This window comes from Typopeltis vanoorti, chromosome 14 (assembly GCF_054136105.1).
Source record: "Typopeltis vanoorti isolate ZY-2024b chromosome 14, IOZ_Tvanoo_1.0, whole genome shotgun sequence".
Lineage (NCBI taxonomy): Eukaryota > Metazoa > Arthropoda > Arachnida > Uropygi > Thelyphonidae > Typopeltis > Typopeltis vanoorti.
Window position 1 is genome coordinate 77,631,396 of NC_143562.1, and position 24,316 is coordinate 77,655,711.

General features: G+C 35.5%; 1 protein-coding gene across 1 annotated transcript in view; it reads left to right on the plus strand.

The window, feature by feature from the left end:
* Positions 1–24,316, plus strand: part of LOC150099691 (anoctamin-8-like) — a 416,071-nt gene that overhangs the window by 208,094 nt on the left and 183,661 nt on the right. Inside the window, exon 9 of the mRNA XM_090403618.1 lies at positions 20,685–20,740. Within this exon, the coding sequence (XP_090259744.1) occupies positions 20,685–20,740 (56 nt within the window). The remainder of the gene's footprint in view (positions 1–20,684; positions 20,741–24,316) is intronic.

Consider the following 24,316-nt stretch of genomic DNA (forward strand, 5'->3'; position numbering starts at 1 on the left):
GAATTTCTTCCCTGAAATTAGCCTTTCACCCTGGAGTCGTATGACGGTATCCTCGTCACTCCCCATTGACATATATTCAGTCTTCACCCGGTTAATTCTCATGCCGCTCTCCTCCAATGCCTTTCCACTTCCTTGGAACTCTTCCAGAGCTAAGACTTAAAGCTAATTTATGCCAAGTTGAACTGCATTGATCCAAGTGACTGCACTGCTAGTCATTCTGCACTTCTTTGGAGAAATTGTCTCATTATATGCCAGCCTGGTTGGCCGAGTGGTTAGCATATCCGCTCTCCAGCCAAAAGGCTGCAGGTTCAAATCTTGCCGTGGGCATGGATGTTTGTAATTGTCTGCGAAAATAGTAGTGACGGTCGATGGTGTTGGTGTAGATGATGAAGGTAGTTTCGGTTGATGGAGACGGAGAGCAGTAGAGTTGGTGCCCTCCCTCAATGAGTCTTGACTCCCTGGAGGTGTTAGGTAATAATAATATACTAATAATAGAAATTACTTTCTTATTATCAGTAATTTTCTTGCAAAGCCTGAATTTTTGTTTCTGAATGGAAGACCAAGAAGGAATGATGGGAATTTTGATTAAGCAATATTTTTCTAAAATAAGCAGCGAATTCTAGTTTTCTTCAGAAATGAAACTGATTTTAAATAAATTAAAATCAAAATAAAGAATAATCACAATATGACAATTAAAAAAAAAACCATATGATAGTATTGTCCATCTGTAGTATAAGAAGTAAATTAAGGGTAAATTAAGCCCTGTTCTAGACACCAAACTCTTCAATTCTTTAGGTCTTTAGTAAGACCTAAAAAATTGGTCTTACACTATTTGATGAGATTCATCTACCACTTATAAAATATCCACAAATATCCATGCCTACAGTGGATTCAAGTTTATGTATTTAGATTCAGTTTCATTTTCATATGAAGCTTAAATTTGATTATTTTAAAAATTAATTAATCAAAATTTATGTTGTTCTGCCATTCCTTTCCCATTCTGTAATAAATTAAAGGGTTCTATATATCCCTTCCACACATGAGATGCTGCAAGGCCTATAGCAAATAAATGCCATGCTTTGTTGGGATCAGTAACAAAGTAATCTTTTGATGTTCTTTTTGAAGAGCTGGAAATTGTAATTCTGGGAATATTTTATTGGGGGGGAAGCTGTTCCACAAAATTGAGGCTGATGGTAAAGATGTATTGGAGTAGGAAGCATGGTGAGTCAGTAGTTCATTCAGAACTGTAAAAGAATATTAGACAGCTGTTACCTGTTACTGTAAGTTTAATAGAAATGGGTGTCATAATGGATGGCAGTTCTGCTAAATAGGGCCCATAGAAATATGTGTAGAAGAGACACAGTGTGGAAACTTGGCCCATCTATGAGACTGGCTGCAGAGAGAGAGAGAGAGAGAGTAGGGGGCATCAGTTAACTGAACTGTCCTCTTCTGAACAGCATCTGGAATTTTAGAGAAGTTTAAGGTGCACCACCCAAATGTGAAAACAGCATTCCAAGGTTTGATGGTTTGGGATTTGTGCAGAGTGGCTATCTGGACAGATGAAAAGGATGATCTTGAAAATTGGCATGTCCGAGTACTGTAAGTTTGTTGTATGAATAGGATATGTAGAGATTGCTCTCGTCAACACAACTGTGGATGGGGTTTGAGGTGAGTGAAAGAAGGTTGTTTATGTATATGAGAAATAAGGTGACTAACAAAAACCCTTAGTGATACTTGCAGTAACTGAAAAATCTGAATAGAGAAAACACCCTCTGCCATTACATGTGATGAATGACTCAAGAAAACTGGCGGTCTGATTTCAAAGGGAAGAAGGCAGACTATGAGATGGCATTTTGCTACAAAGCCTAAATCCTGTCCCATCATATCATTTCAAGGCTTGATGCCAAATCCTATCAAATACTTCAGAAATGTGCAAACAGCACAAGTTACTCCAAATCATTTTATGACATGTTCAGAGGTGAGTGAAGTAAGTGATGAGTTCTGTGGATCTTGAATGGAAAAATCCATATCGGTGCTCACAGATTAGTTGACACTTCTCCAGGTGTCATAAAAGGAACTCATTTATTGAATGAGTTTTTCATGGGAAAATATTTAGGCCTTGCTGCTATTTTCTGTTATTAAATAAATGGTGAGGACAGCGATCCAGAAATCGCCCACTCTCCATGGGCAAGTGAATTTTCAAGACTGTTCTAAATGCATTCAAAATATATTGCTTTGTTTTCTTCACATAATTGACACTTTTTTACCCATTTTAAAATGTCTCATTCGCTATCAAGTTATTTGATCACAGGCAGCTTCCAATTGATGTAATAAAGAACTTTTATTTTCAACCAGTCTCTACTAGAATTTAGTTCATACAAAGATACTTTCAAAGATACCTTGCTGATGTTTTCCAAATGTGAACTAATTCCAATATATGAACAACAGGTAGCACTGTTTACCTCACCCTCTGTTATAAAGCCTTCCCTCCATGTGCAGATTAATTTTGAAATAAATAGACAAGTATTCTCAAACATTTTATTTTCCTTAACTTGTAAATGTAAATGATCACTATTTTTATAAAAATCAGAGATATCCTTAAAAAATTAATTTAACAAGATTAATTTTTTATTTATTTTACTGCCAAATGTAATTCTTCCAACACTCCTTTAACCTATAAGTAGGTATGCAATAGTATTAGCATAAGCTTTTTTATACACTGAAACCTGTGGTGAATTCATCACGAAAAAACACATGTACTAACCACAGTGATAAGTTTTAATACGTAAATATTTCATCCCAAGTATCTTGGGACATCCTCAGTACAGTAATTCAAACAATACTATGAATAACATACAGCTAGGGCACATGATTACAATGGAATCCCAATATGCGTGCAGTAGCGTGTTATAGAATTAAATTAAAATATAACTGAAAAAAAAAAAAAAAGATAACATATATAAAGAGATTATTTTACACAATTTGTATGATGATTTCCCATACTTTAGGAATAGCAAGAACGTCATTACGGTTTAAATTTGGTCTGTGTAGCAGGGCTTCAGCACCGTAGCGTAATTGGAAGAACGATGGTACGTTGTGCCTTTCAATTGAAAGGCCTAAGTTCGAGTCTCGTCATGATGGGAGGAATCTTTATATGGACTTTTTCAATGAAGGTGAGTTAGCCGATCTCATATGGAGGTAGCAGGGATTTTTCTCCCGGAAACTCGGGTTTTTCATCCCGCATACAGACAAATCGGCCCTTCAGAACACACGCAATTTACAGACAAAAAATACTAGCTGTGGTGGTGGTGTGCAGTAGATGGCGCTGATGTAGATGATTGGTAGTAGGTGGAGACGGAGAGTTGTACAATAGGTGTCCTCCCGCGATGAGGCTTCGGACTCCTTGGAGGTATCACGAATAATAATAATAATAAAAGTTGTCTTACTATGGACAGACAGGTAGATCTGTTCAGAAACACATTTCTGATAGGTTTGGGCCCCCATATATTATCTAGTGGCTGTACTGTATTATCACCATTTTAACTGATGTACCCTTGAAATGGAGGACATTCTAGGTCTCTAAGTATGTTAGGCATGCCTTGAAAGGTATCACTCACACTGTATGCAGAAGAGAGGGAGAAAGAGAGACAGAGGCTGGAATCCCTGCTCTGGAGGCCAAACCTAGCCTCTGCCACTTCAGCTCTAATAAGCAGGGTTGTAGTATCTTACTTAGAAATGGAGGTCATCTACCACCTAGATAGTATACTATGGGGAAGATATACTATTTGATGTCACAGCCAATCTCTTATTCATGCCACTAGTTTTATGTCTGTTTCCCTGTTTGCTGCAGTTTATGTAATAAAGTTCCATGTGTTATGAAAGGCTTAGTGATAGTTGAGTTGGATAAATCCAATTCAACTGTCAGTTTTTATTCTAGAAAGTGAGTAAATTACTAAGAGTAATTTACTCAGTGAGGATCATATTTCCCCATTGAGTATCATATTCCTATCCACCTATTCTGAATTCTATACTTAACAAGTTTTCAAATAACTTAATTATATCCTGAGATACTGATTGATACTGCTCAGCTAATTTCCTCTCTATTTTAATTTGAGTTTGCCTACATGACCATACCACTTGCTCTTTTTACTGTTCATGAATTTGCAATTGTATTTATTTTATATTCTCTCCATGATTTCTTTTGCATTTCCTTCCTGATGATGTTACTCTTTCATTTAACTCCCACCTGATTTTTCCTTTTGACTCAAGGTATGCAGTCTGATATAACATTCCTCAGACACTTGTTGACCATCCTCATGCATAGCCAACATCCTTGCCCTTGCAATTTCTTATTCCATGGCATTGTTCTAAGTTTGTCATAATCACCAACTTTGTACTTCCCCATTGTACCCCCCTTAATAATTGTTTGTTCTGTGTTCGTTGAGCTAATTTGTCAGTACATATCATATACTATCACGTACATTTCCCATTGTACCCCCCAGCCTACATTAGCAACCAACTATGTATTTTGTCCTGTTAGCTTTTATCTTACATTAAATAGCATTAAATGTGCTTCCTCCCTCTATCCTGCTGAGCCTTTACTCTTTTTGGTTACTATTTTGTTATCATCACAGAACTAAGACCTGGGTAGGGGTCAGAGGTTTTGTGTGAAAATGGGGAGATGAAAGCCGTCATTCCAGTAAGGATTATTTCAATTATTCTATGAGAGCCTCTGGTTTGAACCAGGAGAGTGAAACAGTATTCACATCTGGGACACTTTTCTAGCCAATGGCTTTCCCCTTCACCAGATTAACAGTACTCCTTGCTTATCTCCCAACCCCAATTCTCCTCTTCCCAGAATTCAGAATACAAAAAATCCATTGTCATTCCCTATATCTGGTGCACCTCAGAAAAATTTTCATGTATTCTAAAAAATTATAACATACAGAACCTCCTGCAAGCCATACTGGCTACCCTTATCTGCTCTGAGGTGCTCCTGCAAACTATCCAACTTTAGAAAAACAGAAAGAACAGTGAATATCCACCTGAAAGAACACAGGAACAATGTTCATTACCTTTATTACAGCCATTCTGGAGTAGCATACCATGTCATGGATACGGATCGGATCACTAGATTCAATGGGGTGTGGTGTGTGTGTGGGGGGGGACTTACCTCCTGTACATGAGCAGATATAAATCTGAGAGACTATTCTTAGAATCTACCTCAGCCTTATAAGATGTGAAATCTTAACAAATTTGGCTGCACTTTACCAAAAATCTGGGAAACCATCATAGTGGGACCTTCAGAAAGTTTCCATTATCACACCCATAGAGGGTACCAATTAGGACTGTAGGAACTCACTATTCACACTCAGAGTGTTTGCTTGCTTGCATGTAAAGTGTTCAGCATATTTCTTTGTGCCCATGAAGATGCCTTGATGACCAAGGCAAAATATTGGTATAAAGAAATACACTGATCATCGAAATTAAAGAAGAGAAACCAATTTTGCATTGTGCTAATTCAAGGTGAAGATGACTTCATTGTTTGAATATTTATGACATAGTGGAAGTAGAGAAGTGAAGCAAATTTGAGTTGTGATAATTGAAGGCTCAAAGATGACTGAACTGTTTGGATAGTTAGACTGACGAAAATCATCCTTTACAAAGAAAGCAATCAAAGATCTCAGAGTAGTTATCAGAATTTGAATGCAACAAAGCATGGCAAGGAGATTTTGAGCAATAACCAATCACAAAGAGAATTATAGGTTAGACGTCATATGAGATGTCAGATACTGCCCTTATGATGAACTCTTTGGAGGATTATTATTATTTATACTGGTACTCCATGGAGTCAAAAGACTCATCGCAGGATACCCACACTATCCATTAACACAATACCTATCATACATCTCCTTAAACTTATTCACTGCTGGATGCTCACATTCACCTCTGGCAGTCTATTCCACTCATTCACTACTATCTGAGTGAAGAACTAATCCTCACACCCTTACTAAGACAACCTCCAAGTGCAACCTCTTGTTTTCCCCTTACTCATGTATTGAAAATTTTCTTTTGTGTCAATCTTATGGAATCCCTTTAATAACTTATAAGTTTCTATTATATCTCCTCTCCTCCACCTGTTAGCTTGACTTTGTGATCCACTCACCTTCAATCTATCCTCATAGGGAACATTCTACAGACCTGTCATGAGCTTGGTCACTTGTCTCTGAATTCTCTTTGCCACTCCCAGTTCCCTAGAAATGTAAGTGACAAAATCTGTCCACAGTAGTCAACATGTGGCTGAATCATTATTATAAAGGGATAATAACCTGCCTATCTTTACTTGTCAATGTATACTTTAACATCCAAGTAATCCTTTCAACTATTTTGTCAACTTTTGCAATATGTTCTCTGAATTTCAAATCTCTATCCACCATCGCCCACAGATCCCTAGCCCCATCAATATCCAGTGATCTAGTACCACCAACATGATATGCAGTATGTAATCCTTTTATCACAAAGCGATTAATTAAAGGAATGTATATAGTAAAATTTTACTTAAATTTTACTATATTACATTGACAACCATTGTCATTTGCCCACACTGCCAATTTATTTAAATCACCCTGCAAGATATGTATATCAACTATCGCCCATCCCAGTTTTGCATCAACAGCAAACAAATGAATATCCCCCTCCCATCCAAATCTTCTGCTGTATCATTAATGTACAAATTAAAGAATAGTGGTCCTAGTACAGAGTCCTGGGGTACTCCACTAGTCACTCTCATTTACCTTGATTTCACTCCATCATACACACCTTCTGATGTCTGTCTATCAGCCACCTTCCTTATCCGTGTCACCAACCTCATATCCATTCCTATTCGCTCCAACTTATGTAATAATTTTCCATGCAGTATTCTGTCAAATGCCTTTGCAAAATCCAGCAGTATCATAGTGTAGGCCATTTTCTCTATCCAATTCCACTGTCACCTTTTTATAAAATCTGAATAAATTACTGAGGCAGGACCTCCCTTTTATATAGCCATCCTGCCTGTATAGAATATCATATTCCTCTCCACTCATTCCTGAATTTTACTTTTAACCAACTTCTCCAATACTTTAACCATCACTCCAGAGATAATAATTGTTCTGCAATTTGCTACTTTTGTCTTGGAGCCACCTTTATATAATGGAACTATTTTACCCTCTTTCCACTCCCTTGAAATCTTGCCAGAGCTGAGACTTAAACAACTTTGTCAGAGGCACTACCAGTTCACATGTTCTCATAGCACACAAACTGACATACCATCCAGGCCCACTGCTGTATTCACATTGATATTTTTCAATATACTAAGTACCTCCAATATATCTACCACAGTTCTCACATCAGTCTCTGTTCCCTCAGTTACTGTAAAGTCACCATCTTGATGATATATATCCTTTCAAGTATTTCTTCTGTTTCTGTCACTTTCCTATCATCAGGACTGAGTAAAGTTATCTTTCCATAATCATTCTTTCTCTTACTTGCTACATACCAAAAAAGTCTTTTGGATTTACTTTGGCCTGCTTAGTTAATCAAAATATGATTTAGCCTTCCTTATCATACTTGTTACCCTTCTTGCTTGTGCTTTATATTGCTCATGAGCATATTGATCGCCTTTTTGTTTATATTTCTTCCACAATACTTTCTTTCTTTTTTTTTTCTTTTCTCCAGCTCCTGCTGTATATTGCTACTCATCCACTTAATCCCTACTCTGTTTATCCTCATGACCCTGGTCGAGCAGCTTCAGTCAAACAATCCCTGACTACTTTCCATACAGTAATGACATTTATTCCATATAGCTTCTTATGCCATGACACTGCTCCAAGTTGCCTGCTAGTTTGTCATAATTGCTAGCTTTGTAGTTCATGAACAATTTCTTGACCCAAAATTCAACACGTTGAGCAACTTCCCAGAACACGACTGCATGGTCACTTTCCCTGATCAGAGGTAGAGTTGCTACCGCAGTTATAGATAGCCGTTGTGATGCTGTTACAAGATCCAACACTTAAACCCCCTGGTTCCATCATGTGCTATTTCAGGTAATTATTCCTTACTAACTGCATAAATCCCATTTCCATTTTGCCATGTGCCCTTTCCTCCTTCCAATGTATATGTCCATAGTTAAAGTCTCCCATGATAACTATTTGGCCTGCACTCATTTATGTTAATTTGCCAATGCATGTCATACTTATCTTCTACTGGACTTCCAGATTCATAGAAGCAACCAGCAATATATTTTGTCCTATTGGTCTCTGTCTCACACCAGACAGCCTCAAATGAATCATTTCCCTCAAATCTACAATATTCTCAATAATCTTCCTTAACTTTTATTTAGTTGAAGTTCTTCAGCTATTATTAATAATACCCTCCTCCTTTTCTATTCTCTCTATTCTCCCTGAAAATACAATACCCTTTACATCCTATCCCTGTAACTACATCATTTTCTGACAACCAGGTCTCGCTCTGATTGTCAATCATTTTTGGCCAAGTCAAGCTAATAAATGGCAAAAACTTGTCTCCTTCGTTTCTGATACTTTGGGCATTCATGTACATGCATTTCAACATTCCCTTAGGCCCACGGTTTTCCTTACATAATGTCATTACCTTTCATTCAGATTCAAAACCCAAGAAACTGTACACAGCTCTTCACAATAATTTCTGCACTTGTACTCATCTGTCCCAGAGATGGCTATTTCCTCACAAGTATTTCTGCACTGACACTCATTACTCATTTGTCCCAGGGATGGTGAGACACATTCTTGATTGCTCCCCCCCCCCCAAAAAAAAATCTCTACTTTTCCTGGTTTTGCACTTCTAAACTCTCACCAAACAACATTTTCTACAAGCATCTGACTCCAAAATCATTCAAGTGCAGTCCATCAAGCATATACAGGTTCTTTTGTCCATCAAATACACTTTGCACATCTATAAATTGCATACCATTCCTCCTACAGAATCCTCTTATTAACTCCTTGGCAATCATGGCCCTTCTTCTCAAGTATGTCCTATCATACTAAGGCGACAGACTCACAGTCTTTACTTTCTTACGCTTCATTTTTTCTTCCAACAACTCTTTTATATCCTCTCTCATTGCATATTTCTCACCTTTCAAATCATTTGTGCCTGCCAAAACAATTAGCTCATTCACTTCTTTCTTCTGTAAACTTAGAGCTTCACTAATGTCCTTTATCTTTACACCTAGGAAACATAATTTTGTCACTTTCTTATTAAGTATACCTCTTATCATTGAATTCCCATACAGTTAAATTTAGTTCAGATCAGATTTTTTTTCCTGTTATTTTTGTGGTAGATCTTTTCTGATTCCAAGTTACTATATTTATGATGCCTTTCAATGATTGATGTCAAATATTACAGGCTAGTGGCATGCAGTGGGTTGGGTGAAAGATCCATTAACATTTATCTATAAGGAAGTACTGAGTCTTCTGTTTCTCTGTGGATGTGATAGCATCCCATGCATACAGGTATACTCAAACTACTTCCAAGAATACCTGGCAGAGTGATTAGTAGCAAGATTATTCACTAACTGGATTTGGAAGCTACCTAATTTTCCTACACTGTACTGCAAGAAAGATGAGAGGTTAGGACAGATACCAGAAACCGTCCTCATGGCAAGGGCTACTCCAGTGAAAGTTACCTACTACCTAATGCTCTAGTTGGTCAACCAGGACCACCATTTGTAGAAATAAGCCACATTGTGAAAAAGTGGGGTTGTGTTGGTTGGAAGAAACAATATGTTTCATTGCACATCACCTGTCCCCTTATTTATAAATTTAATTGTCCTAAATAGAGTTTTAGATTTTATATAGAACTGAAGAGTTACAAATGCTGATGCTTGCATTTCCATATAATCATATCCTCATACTACCAGAAATAGTGGAAAGATGAACAAAGTCTAAATTGATACTTTTTAAATCATGTGTTTTTGTCTTTAAAAGGATGTTTTTTCACCTTTTTATTAGTTCATTCCAGATGGCATTCTAATTTGTCTCCTAGTAGTTCTGCCTATGATTTGAGATAATATAATATCTAATATTATATTAACTTATTATATTATAATATAATATAATATTAACTTATTAACTGATTGGTTGGTCAAGTGGTTATCATATCTGTTTTCCAACCAGCAGACTGTGAGTTCAAATGTTGTCATGGACATAGATGCCCATGATTGTCTGTAAGTGAGAGATGAATTTCATCAGACCATTTCCTCATTTATTGGAGGCCTGCAATGATTTGCAAAAGTTCCATGTTTGGTCTCTAGAGTAAGATTTCTGGATTATGAAAAAAAAATACAAAAAAAAATAAATTAATAAAAACAGAAAAAGTAATCCTTTGCCCATCATTGGTACTAATATGCTATAGGTTTACAACCCTTCCTGGGTGGAAGTCATATGTCACTTTAAAAAAAATAAACAAATAAAGTGATTTTCATTTCATATACTCAGAATACCTTTAGCATTCTCGCATTCTCTCGTATATGCAAATCATGTTATAATATTTAATCAGTGCTAGTTGTGCATCACATCTAAAATATAGTTAATTTTTGCATTTGCTATATCACTGAAAAACGTCTGTAAACCATATTCATTACTATCCTCAAATGCCATAGTCATCATACCAAATTTATCTAAAAGATGCACATATTATTATCACCATTTAATAGTTTTTCCCCCCCTTTTTGTGCTTCAGTCAGAATAAAACAGCTGCCATAAATGATAAATTTAGTTTAATCCTTTATCCCAGTGAGAGCAAACAAAGTTTGTGCCTGAAAATATCTTCAGGACTGAATATAGTGTTGTACTATCTTACCTGGGTAAGTAGTACAACACCAGGCAACTCATAGCAAAGGTGGAGCAAGCTACAAACACTCTTATCCCAGTATCTCCCATAATGCAAAACACATCTCCTTGTGGATTTGTATACTGTTATGCATTAAGGGATTGGCCACTACCCAGACTAGTTTCGACCTTTATTGAGGTCTCTTCAGTGGGAGCCAGGCCCAGAGTTGGAGATACCAGGCAGAAGCAGTAGCAAGGTCATCTTTACCTATAGGAGTTGCCAAAAGGTTTGCCACCTTTTTTTATTAAATTACTCTGGATTTAGAGAAAGATGTTGAAAGTTTATTTTTCACTAGGTTAGACTATGATAAATTTAATTTAATCCTTTATCCCAGTGAGAACAAGTGGTGGCAAACCTTTTGGCAACCCCTATAGGTAAAGATGACCTTGCTACTGCTTCTGCCTGGTATCTCCAACTCTGGGACTGGCTCCCACTGAAGAGACCTCAATAAAGGTCGAAACTAGTCTGGGTAGTGGCCAATCCCTTAATGCATAACAGTATATATATCCACAAGGAGATGTGTTTTGCATTATGGGAGACATTATTGGAGATACTGGGATAGGAGTGTTGGTAGCTTGCTCCACCTTTGCTATGCATTGCCTGGTGTTGTACTACTTACCCAGGTAAGATAGTACAACACTATATTCAGTCCTGAAGATATTTTCAGGTGCAAACTTTGCTTGCTCTCACTGGTATAAAGGATTAAACTAAATTTATTTTTCACTAGGTTAGACTATGATAAACTTTCAACAAGCTGCCATAAAATTTGATTCTTAAATTATTTAATTAAAATTTAATCACAGTGTTTAAATAATTCATGTTTTAAGCAGACTGCCCCAGATTTAGATAGGTATCAAGAAATTTTTTATTATAAGAATAGGAAGGAAAGAGAGGAGAGCAAGACTTGAATAAAAGCGTGTTCTTCATGTTTTAGAGAATTTGGTAAATTATGATGTTTGGAACAATTTAGGGTAGGGAAGAAATACTTTGGCCCTTCTCCTTTCCTTTCTTTGGAGACATGTCCTCTGGAGAGCCACACACACACACACACACATACATGAACTTTTCTGTTTGCAGTTGATTTCTGTTGTATCTTGACCCTGTGACACCCCTTATTAATTATTGCACCACCACTAATCTGATTGGAATTTTATTATAATTAAATCCAAATTGTTATAAATTTTATGGTTGCTATAGAAATCCAAAAGATAGCTAGCCATAAAAAATGACATTAAGACCAATTAGTGCATGTATAAATGAAAACTGAAACTATAGGAAATGTAACTTGATATTTTTGTTTATAAATAAAAAGACTTAAAAAGTCATAATCAAAGATTAAACTTATACCTAGCTGTAATAAACATTGTTTGTGGCAACATTAATTTTGATAAAAATAATATCTTGAACTACCACTATTAAAAACAAAGTGAGTGCATAAAATGAATTTAATATCTGATTTAATCAAAAATATTCAGAAGTGTTACTTCTAAATATTTTTGGTACTAATTTTTGGTAACTCTTTTTTGGTAATTTACCATAATTACCAAGAGTCACCAAAATATTTTTGGTAACTCTTGATCATGCTGGTTTATAACCAGCATGATCAAGAGTATACATACATCACAAGTACACTGATGCATTAACAGGCAAAGCTGAAATGGAGTGAAAAAGTAAACTTCTCCATGTTTACTTTTTCCATGCTTCTTCTTTCCCAGACTTCTCCATGTTTCAATATTTTTCACTCTTTTTTGGGATTGTTCTTATTTTCCAGGCTGTGGTACAACCAAGTCACAGTCATTGCCAGCTCCCTTGCACATTGTAACATATGTGATGATATCCCACTAGTCTCACAAGTCTGTTAATATCAAGCTTGCCTAAAATTTCAGGCACTTCACATTCCTGAACTAGTGGTACTCTCCTTTTCCACTGTTGTTCTGGACACTTCATCACGGAAACAATTCATCACATGGAAAATTCATTGCAGGACAATTCATCGCTTGGGAAATTAATCGCACAAAAATTAATCACCAGAAAATTCGTGAGAAAATTCTTCGCAAGAAAATTTGAAATCCTATTTCATGTCATTCCCATATATGAAAAAAAAAAGAAAAGAAATATTTTGTCTATTGTTTATTATTTCGATTATACTTAGCGTTGCAAAATTTTTTATTCCGTATAAAGTTATTAATATTCTTTCTTATTGCAGGCTCTGTAGATGGAACATCAATTGTTATAAAACTGGGATAGGATGGTTAGGGAGAAAGAGCACCATATGCTGGCCTGGTTAGCCGAGTGGTTAGTGTACCTGCTCTCCAGCCAAAAGGTTGTGGGTTCGAATCCCGCCTTGGGCATGGATGTTTGTGATAATCTGTGAAAATACTAGTGGTGATGGGCAGTAGATGATGATGATGGCGTTGGTAGTTGCAGTTCGTTGTAGTTGGTGAAAAGTAGTAAGTTGTAGAGTAGGTACCCTCTCTCCCAGGAGGGGTCACGTAATAATAATAATATTTAAGAATATTTAGGGATAATAGTTATATCCAACTATTTATAGTTAACTATTTACATATTCATATTAACTATTTATTAATAGTTAGAATAATTATTAGGGAGAATAAAATATTTAAGAATAGTTAGGGAGAAAGGGCACAATATTTAAGAATATTTATTCTTCTAACCATTCACTATTTTTCTGTTCTGTGCATTTAGAATCCATGTTGCAGAGGTAGTTTAAGATCATAAGTGCAATTTTGAGTAATTATTTTAAAGAAAATGATAATAAAATTATGTAAATGCTATCATAATGCTGTAAATCTGCTACTTCAATACTAGTCTTTACCTTTTCCTCCAGTACTAGTATTTTATGACACTAAGAAATTTCCCATTTTATATTTAGCCTTTTTTTACCGAAAAAAAAAAAAAAAAAAAATATATATATATATATATATATATATACACACACACACACACATAGCTGGATGCTCCCAAAGTGAAATATGTAATTAATTACTTCTCTTGTGAACCGTTCAAAAGTAAACTGTAATCAGAAATATCATGTCATTAACAACATCCTCAACCAGTTAACAACCTCAGCTATGTAGACAATATAGTATTAATAGACTCATCTTTAGCCAAGCCACAACAACGCTTTGACAAACTATGCCAAGCTGCAAAAATATTTGGATTGACAGTTAAATGAAATAAAACTAAAATACTCACAAATATAGTACAAGGTTCCATCATTACAGAACACAACCAACCTTTAGAAAAAGTAGAAGACTTCCAATATTTAGGCTTAAATATAAATAATACTGTAAATGACATATTATTAAGAAAATATAAAGCTCTCAGTTAACACAGGAATCTAAGAAATATATCAGAATTGCCCCTCATTACCTTGGAAACAAAAATTAGGCTTTACAAAGCAACCTATCAGGTTATCTTCGTATATGGTGGAGAAACATGGAATGTTTCTACCCAAAAAGCAATAAAAACATTAATAACTTTAATACAACCTGCTTAAGATTGTCACTTGGTTACTCTTGGAAGGATCATATTCGTAAATCCAGTATTTTAGAAGAGGCAAATCAAAAACCCTCAATTGGCTTGGACATCAACTGAGACATTTCTCCTTCTCCATAATTTGACATCTTATTTTTATACGCCCTCTCAAATGGACAAAGATGGAGAGGAAGACCAACTAAACAATTCTGACAGTATATTAACCACCTTATCAGCACAGATACTCTCTCTCTCTCCATGAGAAATAACTCAACTGGCTCAAAACAGAGATTCCTGGAAAGCTACAAATAGTAATTAACTTTTTCTTATTCTTAGTTATTTAGTTGGTTTCCTTATTTACAAATTGTAAATTATAAATAAACCATGATGATGAAAAACTGAATAGATAGCATGCCCGCCCTCTCCCACTAATGAGCTGTGGATTTGAAACTCGCAATAGGTAAGGATGATTGTTATTAGGTGAGAGATGAATTTCTTAGTCTGAAAATATTAGCATTGGAGGAAAAGGTAAAGACTAGTATTGCAGCTGCAGATGGCAATTTAGCTAATGCTGATTTACATCATTATGATAGCATTTATGTAATTTTATTATCATTCTTTAATATACTTACTCAAAAGTGCACCTATGATCTTAAACTAGCTCTGTTAATGATAATGGCTTACAGCATATCTTGAAATGAAAATCTAAATAAATAATACATAGATTTTCTTCTTAATCTTTCTGTCTTTTACCTTTATGGTGTCAAGGGTTTCTATTCCTTATAACCACAACTGTTATGTGAGAATAAGGTGGTTGGCCTTATGTCTCCCGGTGTATCCTCTGTCTGTAGAAGCTTTCTGTTCTCAAGGCCAGTTTGCCTTCCTGCAGGAGAAAAAATCTGCAGTCCATGCCCAAGACCGACTAACTTGACTATGTCTGAGAAAGATCCTAAGCTCCTCACGTCAGCAACAGGAATTAAACCCAGGACACTCCTTTCCCAGGTATATGGTTGTGAAGGCATAGCCACTTGGCTAACCATGCAGACTAATACATAGATACATAATAAAATTATATTTTGTGAAATTTATATTGCACTGTATTTACTTTTCATATATCGGTATCAATGCAATATCATTTCAATTTTAATATAGCAAATAAAATTTTCAGCAAATTTTTTCTGCAATGAATTTTCCCCCTGATAAATTTTCCTCTCAATGAATTTTCCCACAATGAATTGTTTGTGAACCTTGTTCAATACTATTCCCAGTCCTTTTCCAACATGAAATATACTCACAAAATACCCATTGGACATTTCCACTATGACTGTAGTAGATGTGCCATTACCAGCAAACTAAAGCCACTCTTCTGTATTCAACTTTTTCTAAAATGAATGGAGTAGTAGTCATTTTCAGTGTCAGTTCTCTATTCACTATATCTTGGTTTCGGACTTTAAAAATTAGTAACTGATTTCTAAGTGATATTACTGCCTTATTTTGATACCACCTTATCTCAGTTATCTCAGGTTATTTTATATTTAATAAACAGCTCTGCTTGAAAATTAAAGTATACCAGTGGGTTCTTCACCCTCTTTCACCATTGCTTACTGCATATGAAAGCCACCACTGCATATGAAAGCATTTGAGATATTTCTTATCGGAAACAACTCGTAGAAATTCAAATTGTGGTTCAGATAGGTTGATAATTGGATTCAGAGCTGAAAGAGTATTTGTATTTAAAAAATATTTGGATTCATAATAGTGAATTTTAGTGGCTTACTGTTTTTACATTTCTGTTTTGTTTTGAGAGTTTGCTTGCGTAGCTATCAGTGGAGACAAAAATGCTGTTACTTGCCTTATATATATATAGAGAGAGAGTTCATTAAAGAACTGATACATAATAAAATAATGACAGGTGAATTTAACATCTAGAATCTTGTTTGCTATAGTATGTGTGTGAGACGTATTTGTTGCAAAGAGTGAAAGATTGGTGGAAGGAGAACAAGACTGGTAGTAACAGTGAAAATGAAGAGAACGAGAGGTGTAGCATACTTACATGCAGTTCTTCACATTGCATGAGATAGAACAGTTCGAAAGATGCCTGGAAAGTAGTATAGTAGAGAAGCCAAGGAAGGGAGAGAAAGAGAGGTATGAGAGATCAAAAGGATATGTCTTGCCATAAAAATAATGATCAAATAGTAATTTGATCACTATTTTTATGATAAAGTGACAATTGGTTTGGATAAAATAAATGGCTACACAGTGATACTACTGTACTTTCCAAAGGATTTGATATGACATAAGAACTTTGTTACATGAATTGAAGCATATGGAGATGGGTAAGAAGCTAGTGATATGTATAAGAGGATGGCCGAGGGATAGGCATTACAGAAAAGTGTATAGAGAAATTGAATCTAGGATAAGGGGTGTACTGCAGGGCATTGCTTTAATTTGTACACCAGTGATAAAGGAAATGATTTGGGAAAGGAGAAATATTCAGTTGTATGTTGATGACACAAAACTGATGAGCAACAGTTAATGAAGATTTAAAGATCCTGCAGAATGATTAAATTGATTTGCAGTATTGACAAATGATAATGGCTGCCATTTTAATGTGGCTAAATGTATTGTCATGGGTTTGGGGATAAAAAGATCACAGCAATACTACCTTGATGGAACTGCTCTGCAGGAGATGGCTGGACAGATCATCAGATATCTGTATGTTGAAGTCGCTGATAAGCAGGGATAGGGAACTTATAGTTGTTATGGTTGCTTAGATTCCTTGGGAATGAGAAAATGGCAGAGAGAATTGAATCCAAAGGTATTGAAAGTTTTTTCACTTGATTATACTATTAATTAACGATGCCAAGAAATTATATTCTTGTTTTCATCCTTTATCCAAGTGTAAGCAAACAAAGTTTGTGCTTGAAGTAACTTCACAACTACAGGATACTAAGGCAATTAATGTGAAGTCATTAGCCTCTATATACAAATAGCCCAGTTGTGAAGTTACTTCAAGCACAAACACTTTGTTTGCTTACACTTGCATAAAGGATGAAAACAAGAATGATATTTCTTGGTATCTTTAATTTATAGGATCCAAAGGCTGGTGACAAGGTTATGATAGGTCTATGGAATGAACAAAATGGATTTAACAACAACAACAACAACCCCTCCCTGTAATTAGATAAAACAGTACCTCTTTAGCCATCCTTACAAAAACACCAAGTTTGTATGTTCCTGCCCAATTTAAAAGGCATCAGCAAAAAAATGCCGACAATACCTGTTTTACTTTCCTGTGTATATAGGATCATCTGTAAATGTGGTGTCTCCAACATTGGTGAAACTGGAAGAACATCACTTATTATTAACATTTGACCTCCATGGAATCAGAAACTCATCATGGGAAGAGTAGACACTATTGCACACAATGCTTATCCAACCATACTTTAAACTGATTCAATGTGTCTACACCCACAACACATTCAGGCAATGCATTCCACTCTCCATGCAAAGAACCTACTCCTCACTCCTCTACTCACACTCTCCTTATACAGTTTCCAGCGATGGCCTCCTCTTGTTCTACTCCCTCTCCCCCATTCTATGAAAAATCTCTTCCATGTCAACTTGATAACAACCCCTGACTAGCTTATGTCTCAATCATATCCACCCCCCCCTCCTCCTATTCACAAGGCTCTGCAACTTACATTCTTTCAATCTGTCCTCGTACTGCACATTCCAAAGACCACTGACCACCTTTGTGAATCTTCTCTGGACCCTTTCCAACATATCATCATCACCAGGAAAACCCAGCGACCAAATCTGTGCATAGTAATCCATATGAAGCCTGATCAAGGCCTTATACAATGGAATCATAACCTCTCTGCATGTCAGAGTCCTCCGCATCATTGCCATTGTCCGATGTGATGTCTTCATAACTTGTGCAATGTGGCCCCTCAATTTCACGTTCTTGTCCACCATCACTCATAAATCGCTCATCTCCTCTACTTTAAGTTTGCCCAACAATTGTATTTTTCACATTCCATTGTTGCTTACCAAATCTCAAAACCATACACTTTGCAACATTGAACTGACAGTTCCACTTACCAGCCCATTCATGCAATCTATTCAAGTTCTCTTGCAAAGTCATAACACCTGCTTGACTCTGCATTGCTCTCCCCAGTTTTGCATCATCTGCAAACAGCTGTATATCACTAGTTAAACCCATCCCAATATCATTAACATGCAAATTGAACAACAATGGCCCCAAAACTGACTCATGCGGCACACCACTAGTGACTTTTCAGGATACGACATCCCCATAACTTGACTTATGTGTTCAATAGAACAGAAAAGCCTATATAGAGCTGCTATCCGTTAGTCAGGTGTTGTCTCACATGCAGTTAATGAGGAACACTTCACTGACACATTGCTAAGTATAGACCAAAATTCCAATCTGAATGACTGCTTCTGGAGGACACTAAGGTATTGAAACATGCCAGTAATGTAAACAAAGGTGATGGAATTAAATTACCAAAAGCATGGCAGTCAGTACAACACAAGAAAATATTTAAACCTCTAGACTGCGTGTGTTGATGTATTTGTAGTGTATATTCTTGATAAAGATAGTTTTAAAAATCTGCTGAAATGTTGAGTTATGTCTGTTTTGTTTCACTCAGTTATTATATTAATTTTATACACTCACTTTTTGGTGGTTTCAGTTCTAGATTGTTCATCATCAATGTTATATATATGGTTTTTTTATGTGATGTGCAGTGACTTATTTTAATCATTAGAATGACAGTGAAGCTGATCTATAAATAACTTTAATCTCCTTCCCTCCCAATTTTCATTCCAGTGTTAACAGCTCAGTGTTTGACACTGAAAACACAGCATTCCACTTGACTATTTCCTAAACTCACATGGTCTCTTATGAATAACAGTGAATAAAACATGGGATACTTTGTTTTCCTGTTGTGAAGGTGCAGTTTCTTAGAGCATTCTCATTTTTTATTTTTGTATGCTCAAAAGTAGTATATCAAAAATATGAAATTTCCCTCCTCCCTCATTCCCATGGTAGTCAGTAACTATTCCAGTTTAATTAAGAACTGACTGTAATAGTGGAATACAGTTATCCATCAGATTCTGTCTACATTTCCAAAAACCACATGACACATTGCTTGTTATGCCTAACAACAAATAAAATATGGAATGCGAAGTTTCCTATTTTGAAGATACTATTCCAATACTTCTAGTGTATAGTGTATATCTTTACACGACAGAGCCAATGCTAACAACTGTATCTTGTTTTACAGAAAACTATAGACTAGAGGAAACCTACCAGAATCATCTGATAATCAAATTAGTTCTGGTTTGTACTATATATATAGTGTGCATATATGCATATTCATTTGCTTAGTTCTGTGCATGTTGCATGTGTGTGTGTGTGTGTGTGTGTGTGTGTGTGTGTGTGTGTGTACAGATATATATGAAGTGTGTTGTGTAAGTTGTTTTACTGGGAATAATTTTTATAGTATGTAATATATTAAAAATTTATTGATTTGACATTGTTAATTTATTATAGTTATTCATTAGCAAGTAAATATCTAGCATATGGTTTAATAGAAATTAACTCCACATCATTGTCATTTAAAATTTCTTTATTCTCAGTAAGGCATTTTACTTCTCAACACAACATACTGTGTATGTGTGTGTAAAATAAGCACTCATATTCTTTGTGTATGTGTGTATATATATGTGTGTGTGTGTATAAAACATGCATACATATTCTGTGTGTGTGTGTGTGTGTGTGTGTGTGTGTGTGTGTGTGTGTGTGTGTGTGTGTGTGTGTGTGTGTGTGTGTGTGTGTGTGTAAAACATACATACATATTCTCTGTGTGAATATATTTATATATATAAAACATGCACTCATATTCTCTGTGTATGTACACACACACACACACACACTGGGTACTGAACATTCTGATTTTGCTACTGCTTAATGTTTTTAATTCAATCAATTATGACCATTCAAAGAAAATAAAATTTAATTAATATCTTAGTTTTCATTTTATTTCTGAAATGCACAATACCAACTGTTTGCTAAAATTCACTTTAATTATGCTGTTCTTTGGATCACAGCTTATTTGAATGGTTACAAGTGTGCATTTTCAAAAGTGTTTTTTTTTTGAATAAAATGCCAATAAAATTAAGGTGATGCTTTTTTTTCATCATTTTTGTTTTCCTCTTGCTAAATTTCCTTTTGTAACTTTCTATCTCTTCAGAGAACTATAAGCAAGAAGAAGAATATGAAAATCATCTCATAGTCAAAGTAGTTTTGGTTAGTATACACTGTACACTGTGGTTGTGAGATTACCATTTCATGCAAATGACATTCCTGCTTCAAACTGCATGTAGTTTAACAAACTGCATGGACATTCTCAGTTTTGTTGTATGTTTATGTCTGTTTGTGATTTTCGTGTTGCAACTGTTTTCTCTCAACAATATCCAGATCATTTTCAGGATGGACACAGTTAAGAGCTGGTTAACATTAAGGATGGAGTCAGGTAATACATATAATGGGATATCTTAAATTGTAAAAGTTGGTACTGCCTGATATGACAAGTAAGGCGCATACTTTGAACTTGAAACACCATTTATCTCCTGAAAACTGCAGGAGTTAAAAAAAAAAAAATACTGATGAGAACAGTCTTTTAGTTCTTAGAATTGAAAGTCTGAGTTCAAGCTTATTTTTATGCACAATATTAATTAACAAGTGCTCTTAATTGTGGCTACCTTACAAATCTAAACAATGAAATACAGGTGAGTGATTATTAAGTTTCAGTTTTGTAAGTGATTGTCATTCTTCATTTATCAAAGCAGTTTTCTTTGTTTCATATTATAGGATTCAATAATATGTTTGCTATATTAGTCACTGCAATAGCATTATATAAATTTTTTAATCAGATAAGAAATAACAATTTCCAGTTTGAATTTACAGTTGTCAGGGAAAGACAGGTTCTTTATTTTATTTTATTTCATTTCTTCAAACCACAAAAACCATGCAAAGAATTTTTTACAGTGATTAGAATAATACATGCTAACATATAGAATGGCAGATATAGTTGTAGAAAGTTTTATTTGCTGGGTTATAAAGTATATTACACTTGAAAAGAAATTATTATTATTATATCCTCCATGGAATCGGCAGACTCATCATGGGAGGTTCATTCAACTGACAACATATTTATTATATAGAATCTTAAAATCCTTAACACTCCTTGTATTAACTACACATTCTGGTAATGCATTCCATTCATTGACATTTCTCCATGTAAAAAATCTACTCACACCCTCTCTTAACCACACTTTTACATAACTTCCAGGGATGACTTCTGGTTCTTCCCCTCTCACCTTCTACTCTTTTTATAATCACCTCTGGATTAATCTGATATAATCCTCTCACTAACTTAAATGTCTCTATCATATCACCTCTTTTCCTCCTATCCACCAAACTCTGCAATCCACATTTTTCTTCAACCTCTCTCCATAGCCAACACTCCAAAGTCCCGACATTGTCTTAGTCACTCATCTCTGGACCCTCTCCAATGTCTCCACATCACATTGAAAACCAGGTGACCAGATCTGAGCACAATAGTCCAAGTATGGTCTGATCTGACCAATACCTTATACAGTGGCACAACCACTTTCTTATCCCTACGTGTTAGAGTACTTCTTATCATAGCAGCACTATGATGTGCAGCCTTTGCAACACTAGCAATATGTCCTTTAAACTTCAGTCTACTGTCAACCATCACTACCAAATCTCTAATCTCATTCACTTCCTGCAGTACGGTACCATCGATATAGTACGCAGCCTTATATTTCTGCACTCCAAAATGCAACACCTTGCACTTATTGATATTAAAACTACAACCCCCACTCCTTTGTCCAAGTAAAAAGTCTATTCCAATCTTCCTGAAGGGAATTAACATCAACAGTGCTACTTATAATTCTTCCCATCTTTGCATCATCAGCAAAAAAACTGAAGATCCCCAGTCAGTCCACATGATATATTGTTTACAAACAAATTAAACAGCAGAGGGCCTAAGAACAGAACTGTGGGAGCACACCACTGGTCACCCTCCTTTTATGAGACACTGTTCCATCATACATAACCTGCTGGTATCATTCAGAAATTCAGTCTCTGATCCATCTAACCAATATACTAATTAATAATGGAACATGTATAGACCACAATAATAACTTTAATTAAATAAAGGTACAAATATTTCGTACTGAAAGTAACAGTACATCCTCAGTGTAGAACAAACAGTTAAAGGAATAGAATACAAAGTACAGAACACTCGGTGGATCATCAATTAAATTGTTGCCACGTGCTAGAAGATTAATTACTAAATATTAAATAATTCTTAAAGATAATTATTTCATTGATGGTTACATAAAATAAGAGTCTCCCAAACTTTTGGGAGAGAAAGAGACAGTCATTTAGATTTAAATTTGGCCGATGTAAGAGGGCTTCGCAACTTTCTTTAAAAAGGCATTCGTATTTAAACTTGCATCTGTGAAGAAGACAAGCTTTATCCCACTGGATATTAAGATTAGTGTCAATGCTATGTTGTGCTAGACCAGACTTATGAGGTTTCATGTATTCGATATAATATTGATGTTCCTTCATTCTTTTTTCCACAGAACGGCCTGTTTGTCCAAAATAGGATAAATTGCATTCACATGGAATCTGGTAAACACCAGCCAATGATAGAGGTGACAGTTTGTCTTTTGTAGATGGCAACAAGTGAGAAATTTTGTTGATAGGAAAATATGTGGGAATAAGATGATACTTCTTCAAAATTCTGCCTATAGGTTCTGAGATGCCTGAAATGTAAGGGATTGGAACTCTGCAGTTTGTTGAAGAATGTTGAGGTGTTGGAACATAGGAGTCAATTATCTGTTGGATCTGATTAGGGTTGTAAGCATTAGATTCTATTAACTTTTTTATAGTGAAAAGTTCTTGTTTTAAGGTTGATGGAGAGGAGCGCACTTTATGGGGGCTCTATTAATTAAAGTTTTGATAATGACAATTTTTTGAGAGGTGGTTTACCATTCTTGGACATCCTCCTTACACACATATCCTCTGGTACTTTGTCTACAAGTGTCTATCGAAAACCTACTAAAATACATTCATCAAAAGTCTGCTCATCATACCTCATCATCACCACAAAACATCAGAGAAGTTTTTCTAAAACATAGCATCTAGTATCAGTTTTCTTTGATGTGAAGAAAGTGTATCACAGCTTGGAGGTTTTGTTAGCATCTATAAGACGATAGTCTTAGACGGAATATCCCCAAGTGGGAACCACTCTCCTCTGCCATTTTCTCCAAGTGGAGAGAGTTTCATAAGCTTCAGTTTTAAGTATCATGTTTATTTGCAGTCACAGTTAACTGAATAACATAACTTCCTCCAGTAGTGAACAGTGCCCTGTGTGTAAATGACTTGATCATCTTTTTCCATTCTTACAACAAGAGTGTCATAGAAAGACAATTTCCATGAGCCGTTGACTGTCTTTTCTCTTGGACACTTGCCAGTGAATTTAAGTTGTTAGTACAAAAGACGGTATGTGCTCAACTCTGCCCAAACGTAGTCCTCAACACCCATTCAGACCCAAAAGGACAAATGATAATCCCAGTTATGACAGAATTCTTAGGATTGATATTCAGTAAAAACAACTGATATTTTTATCTCACATACTGTATGTCAGTTGTGACATAAATGCTGGAGAGCCTTTCACCTTTTGATGTATAAAACCAGTGTTCTTCATTCTGTCTCTATCAAGTGTTTGTTAAAACTTGGCAGGTGGTTGGATCCTACAGGCAATCATTCCAAATGCCTGTTTCT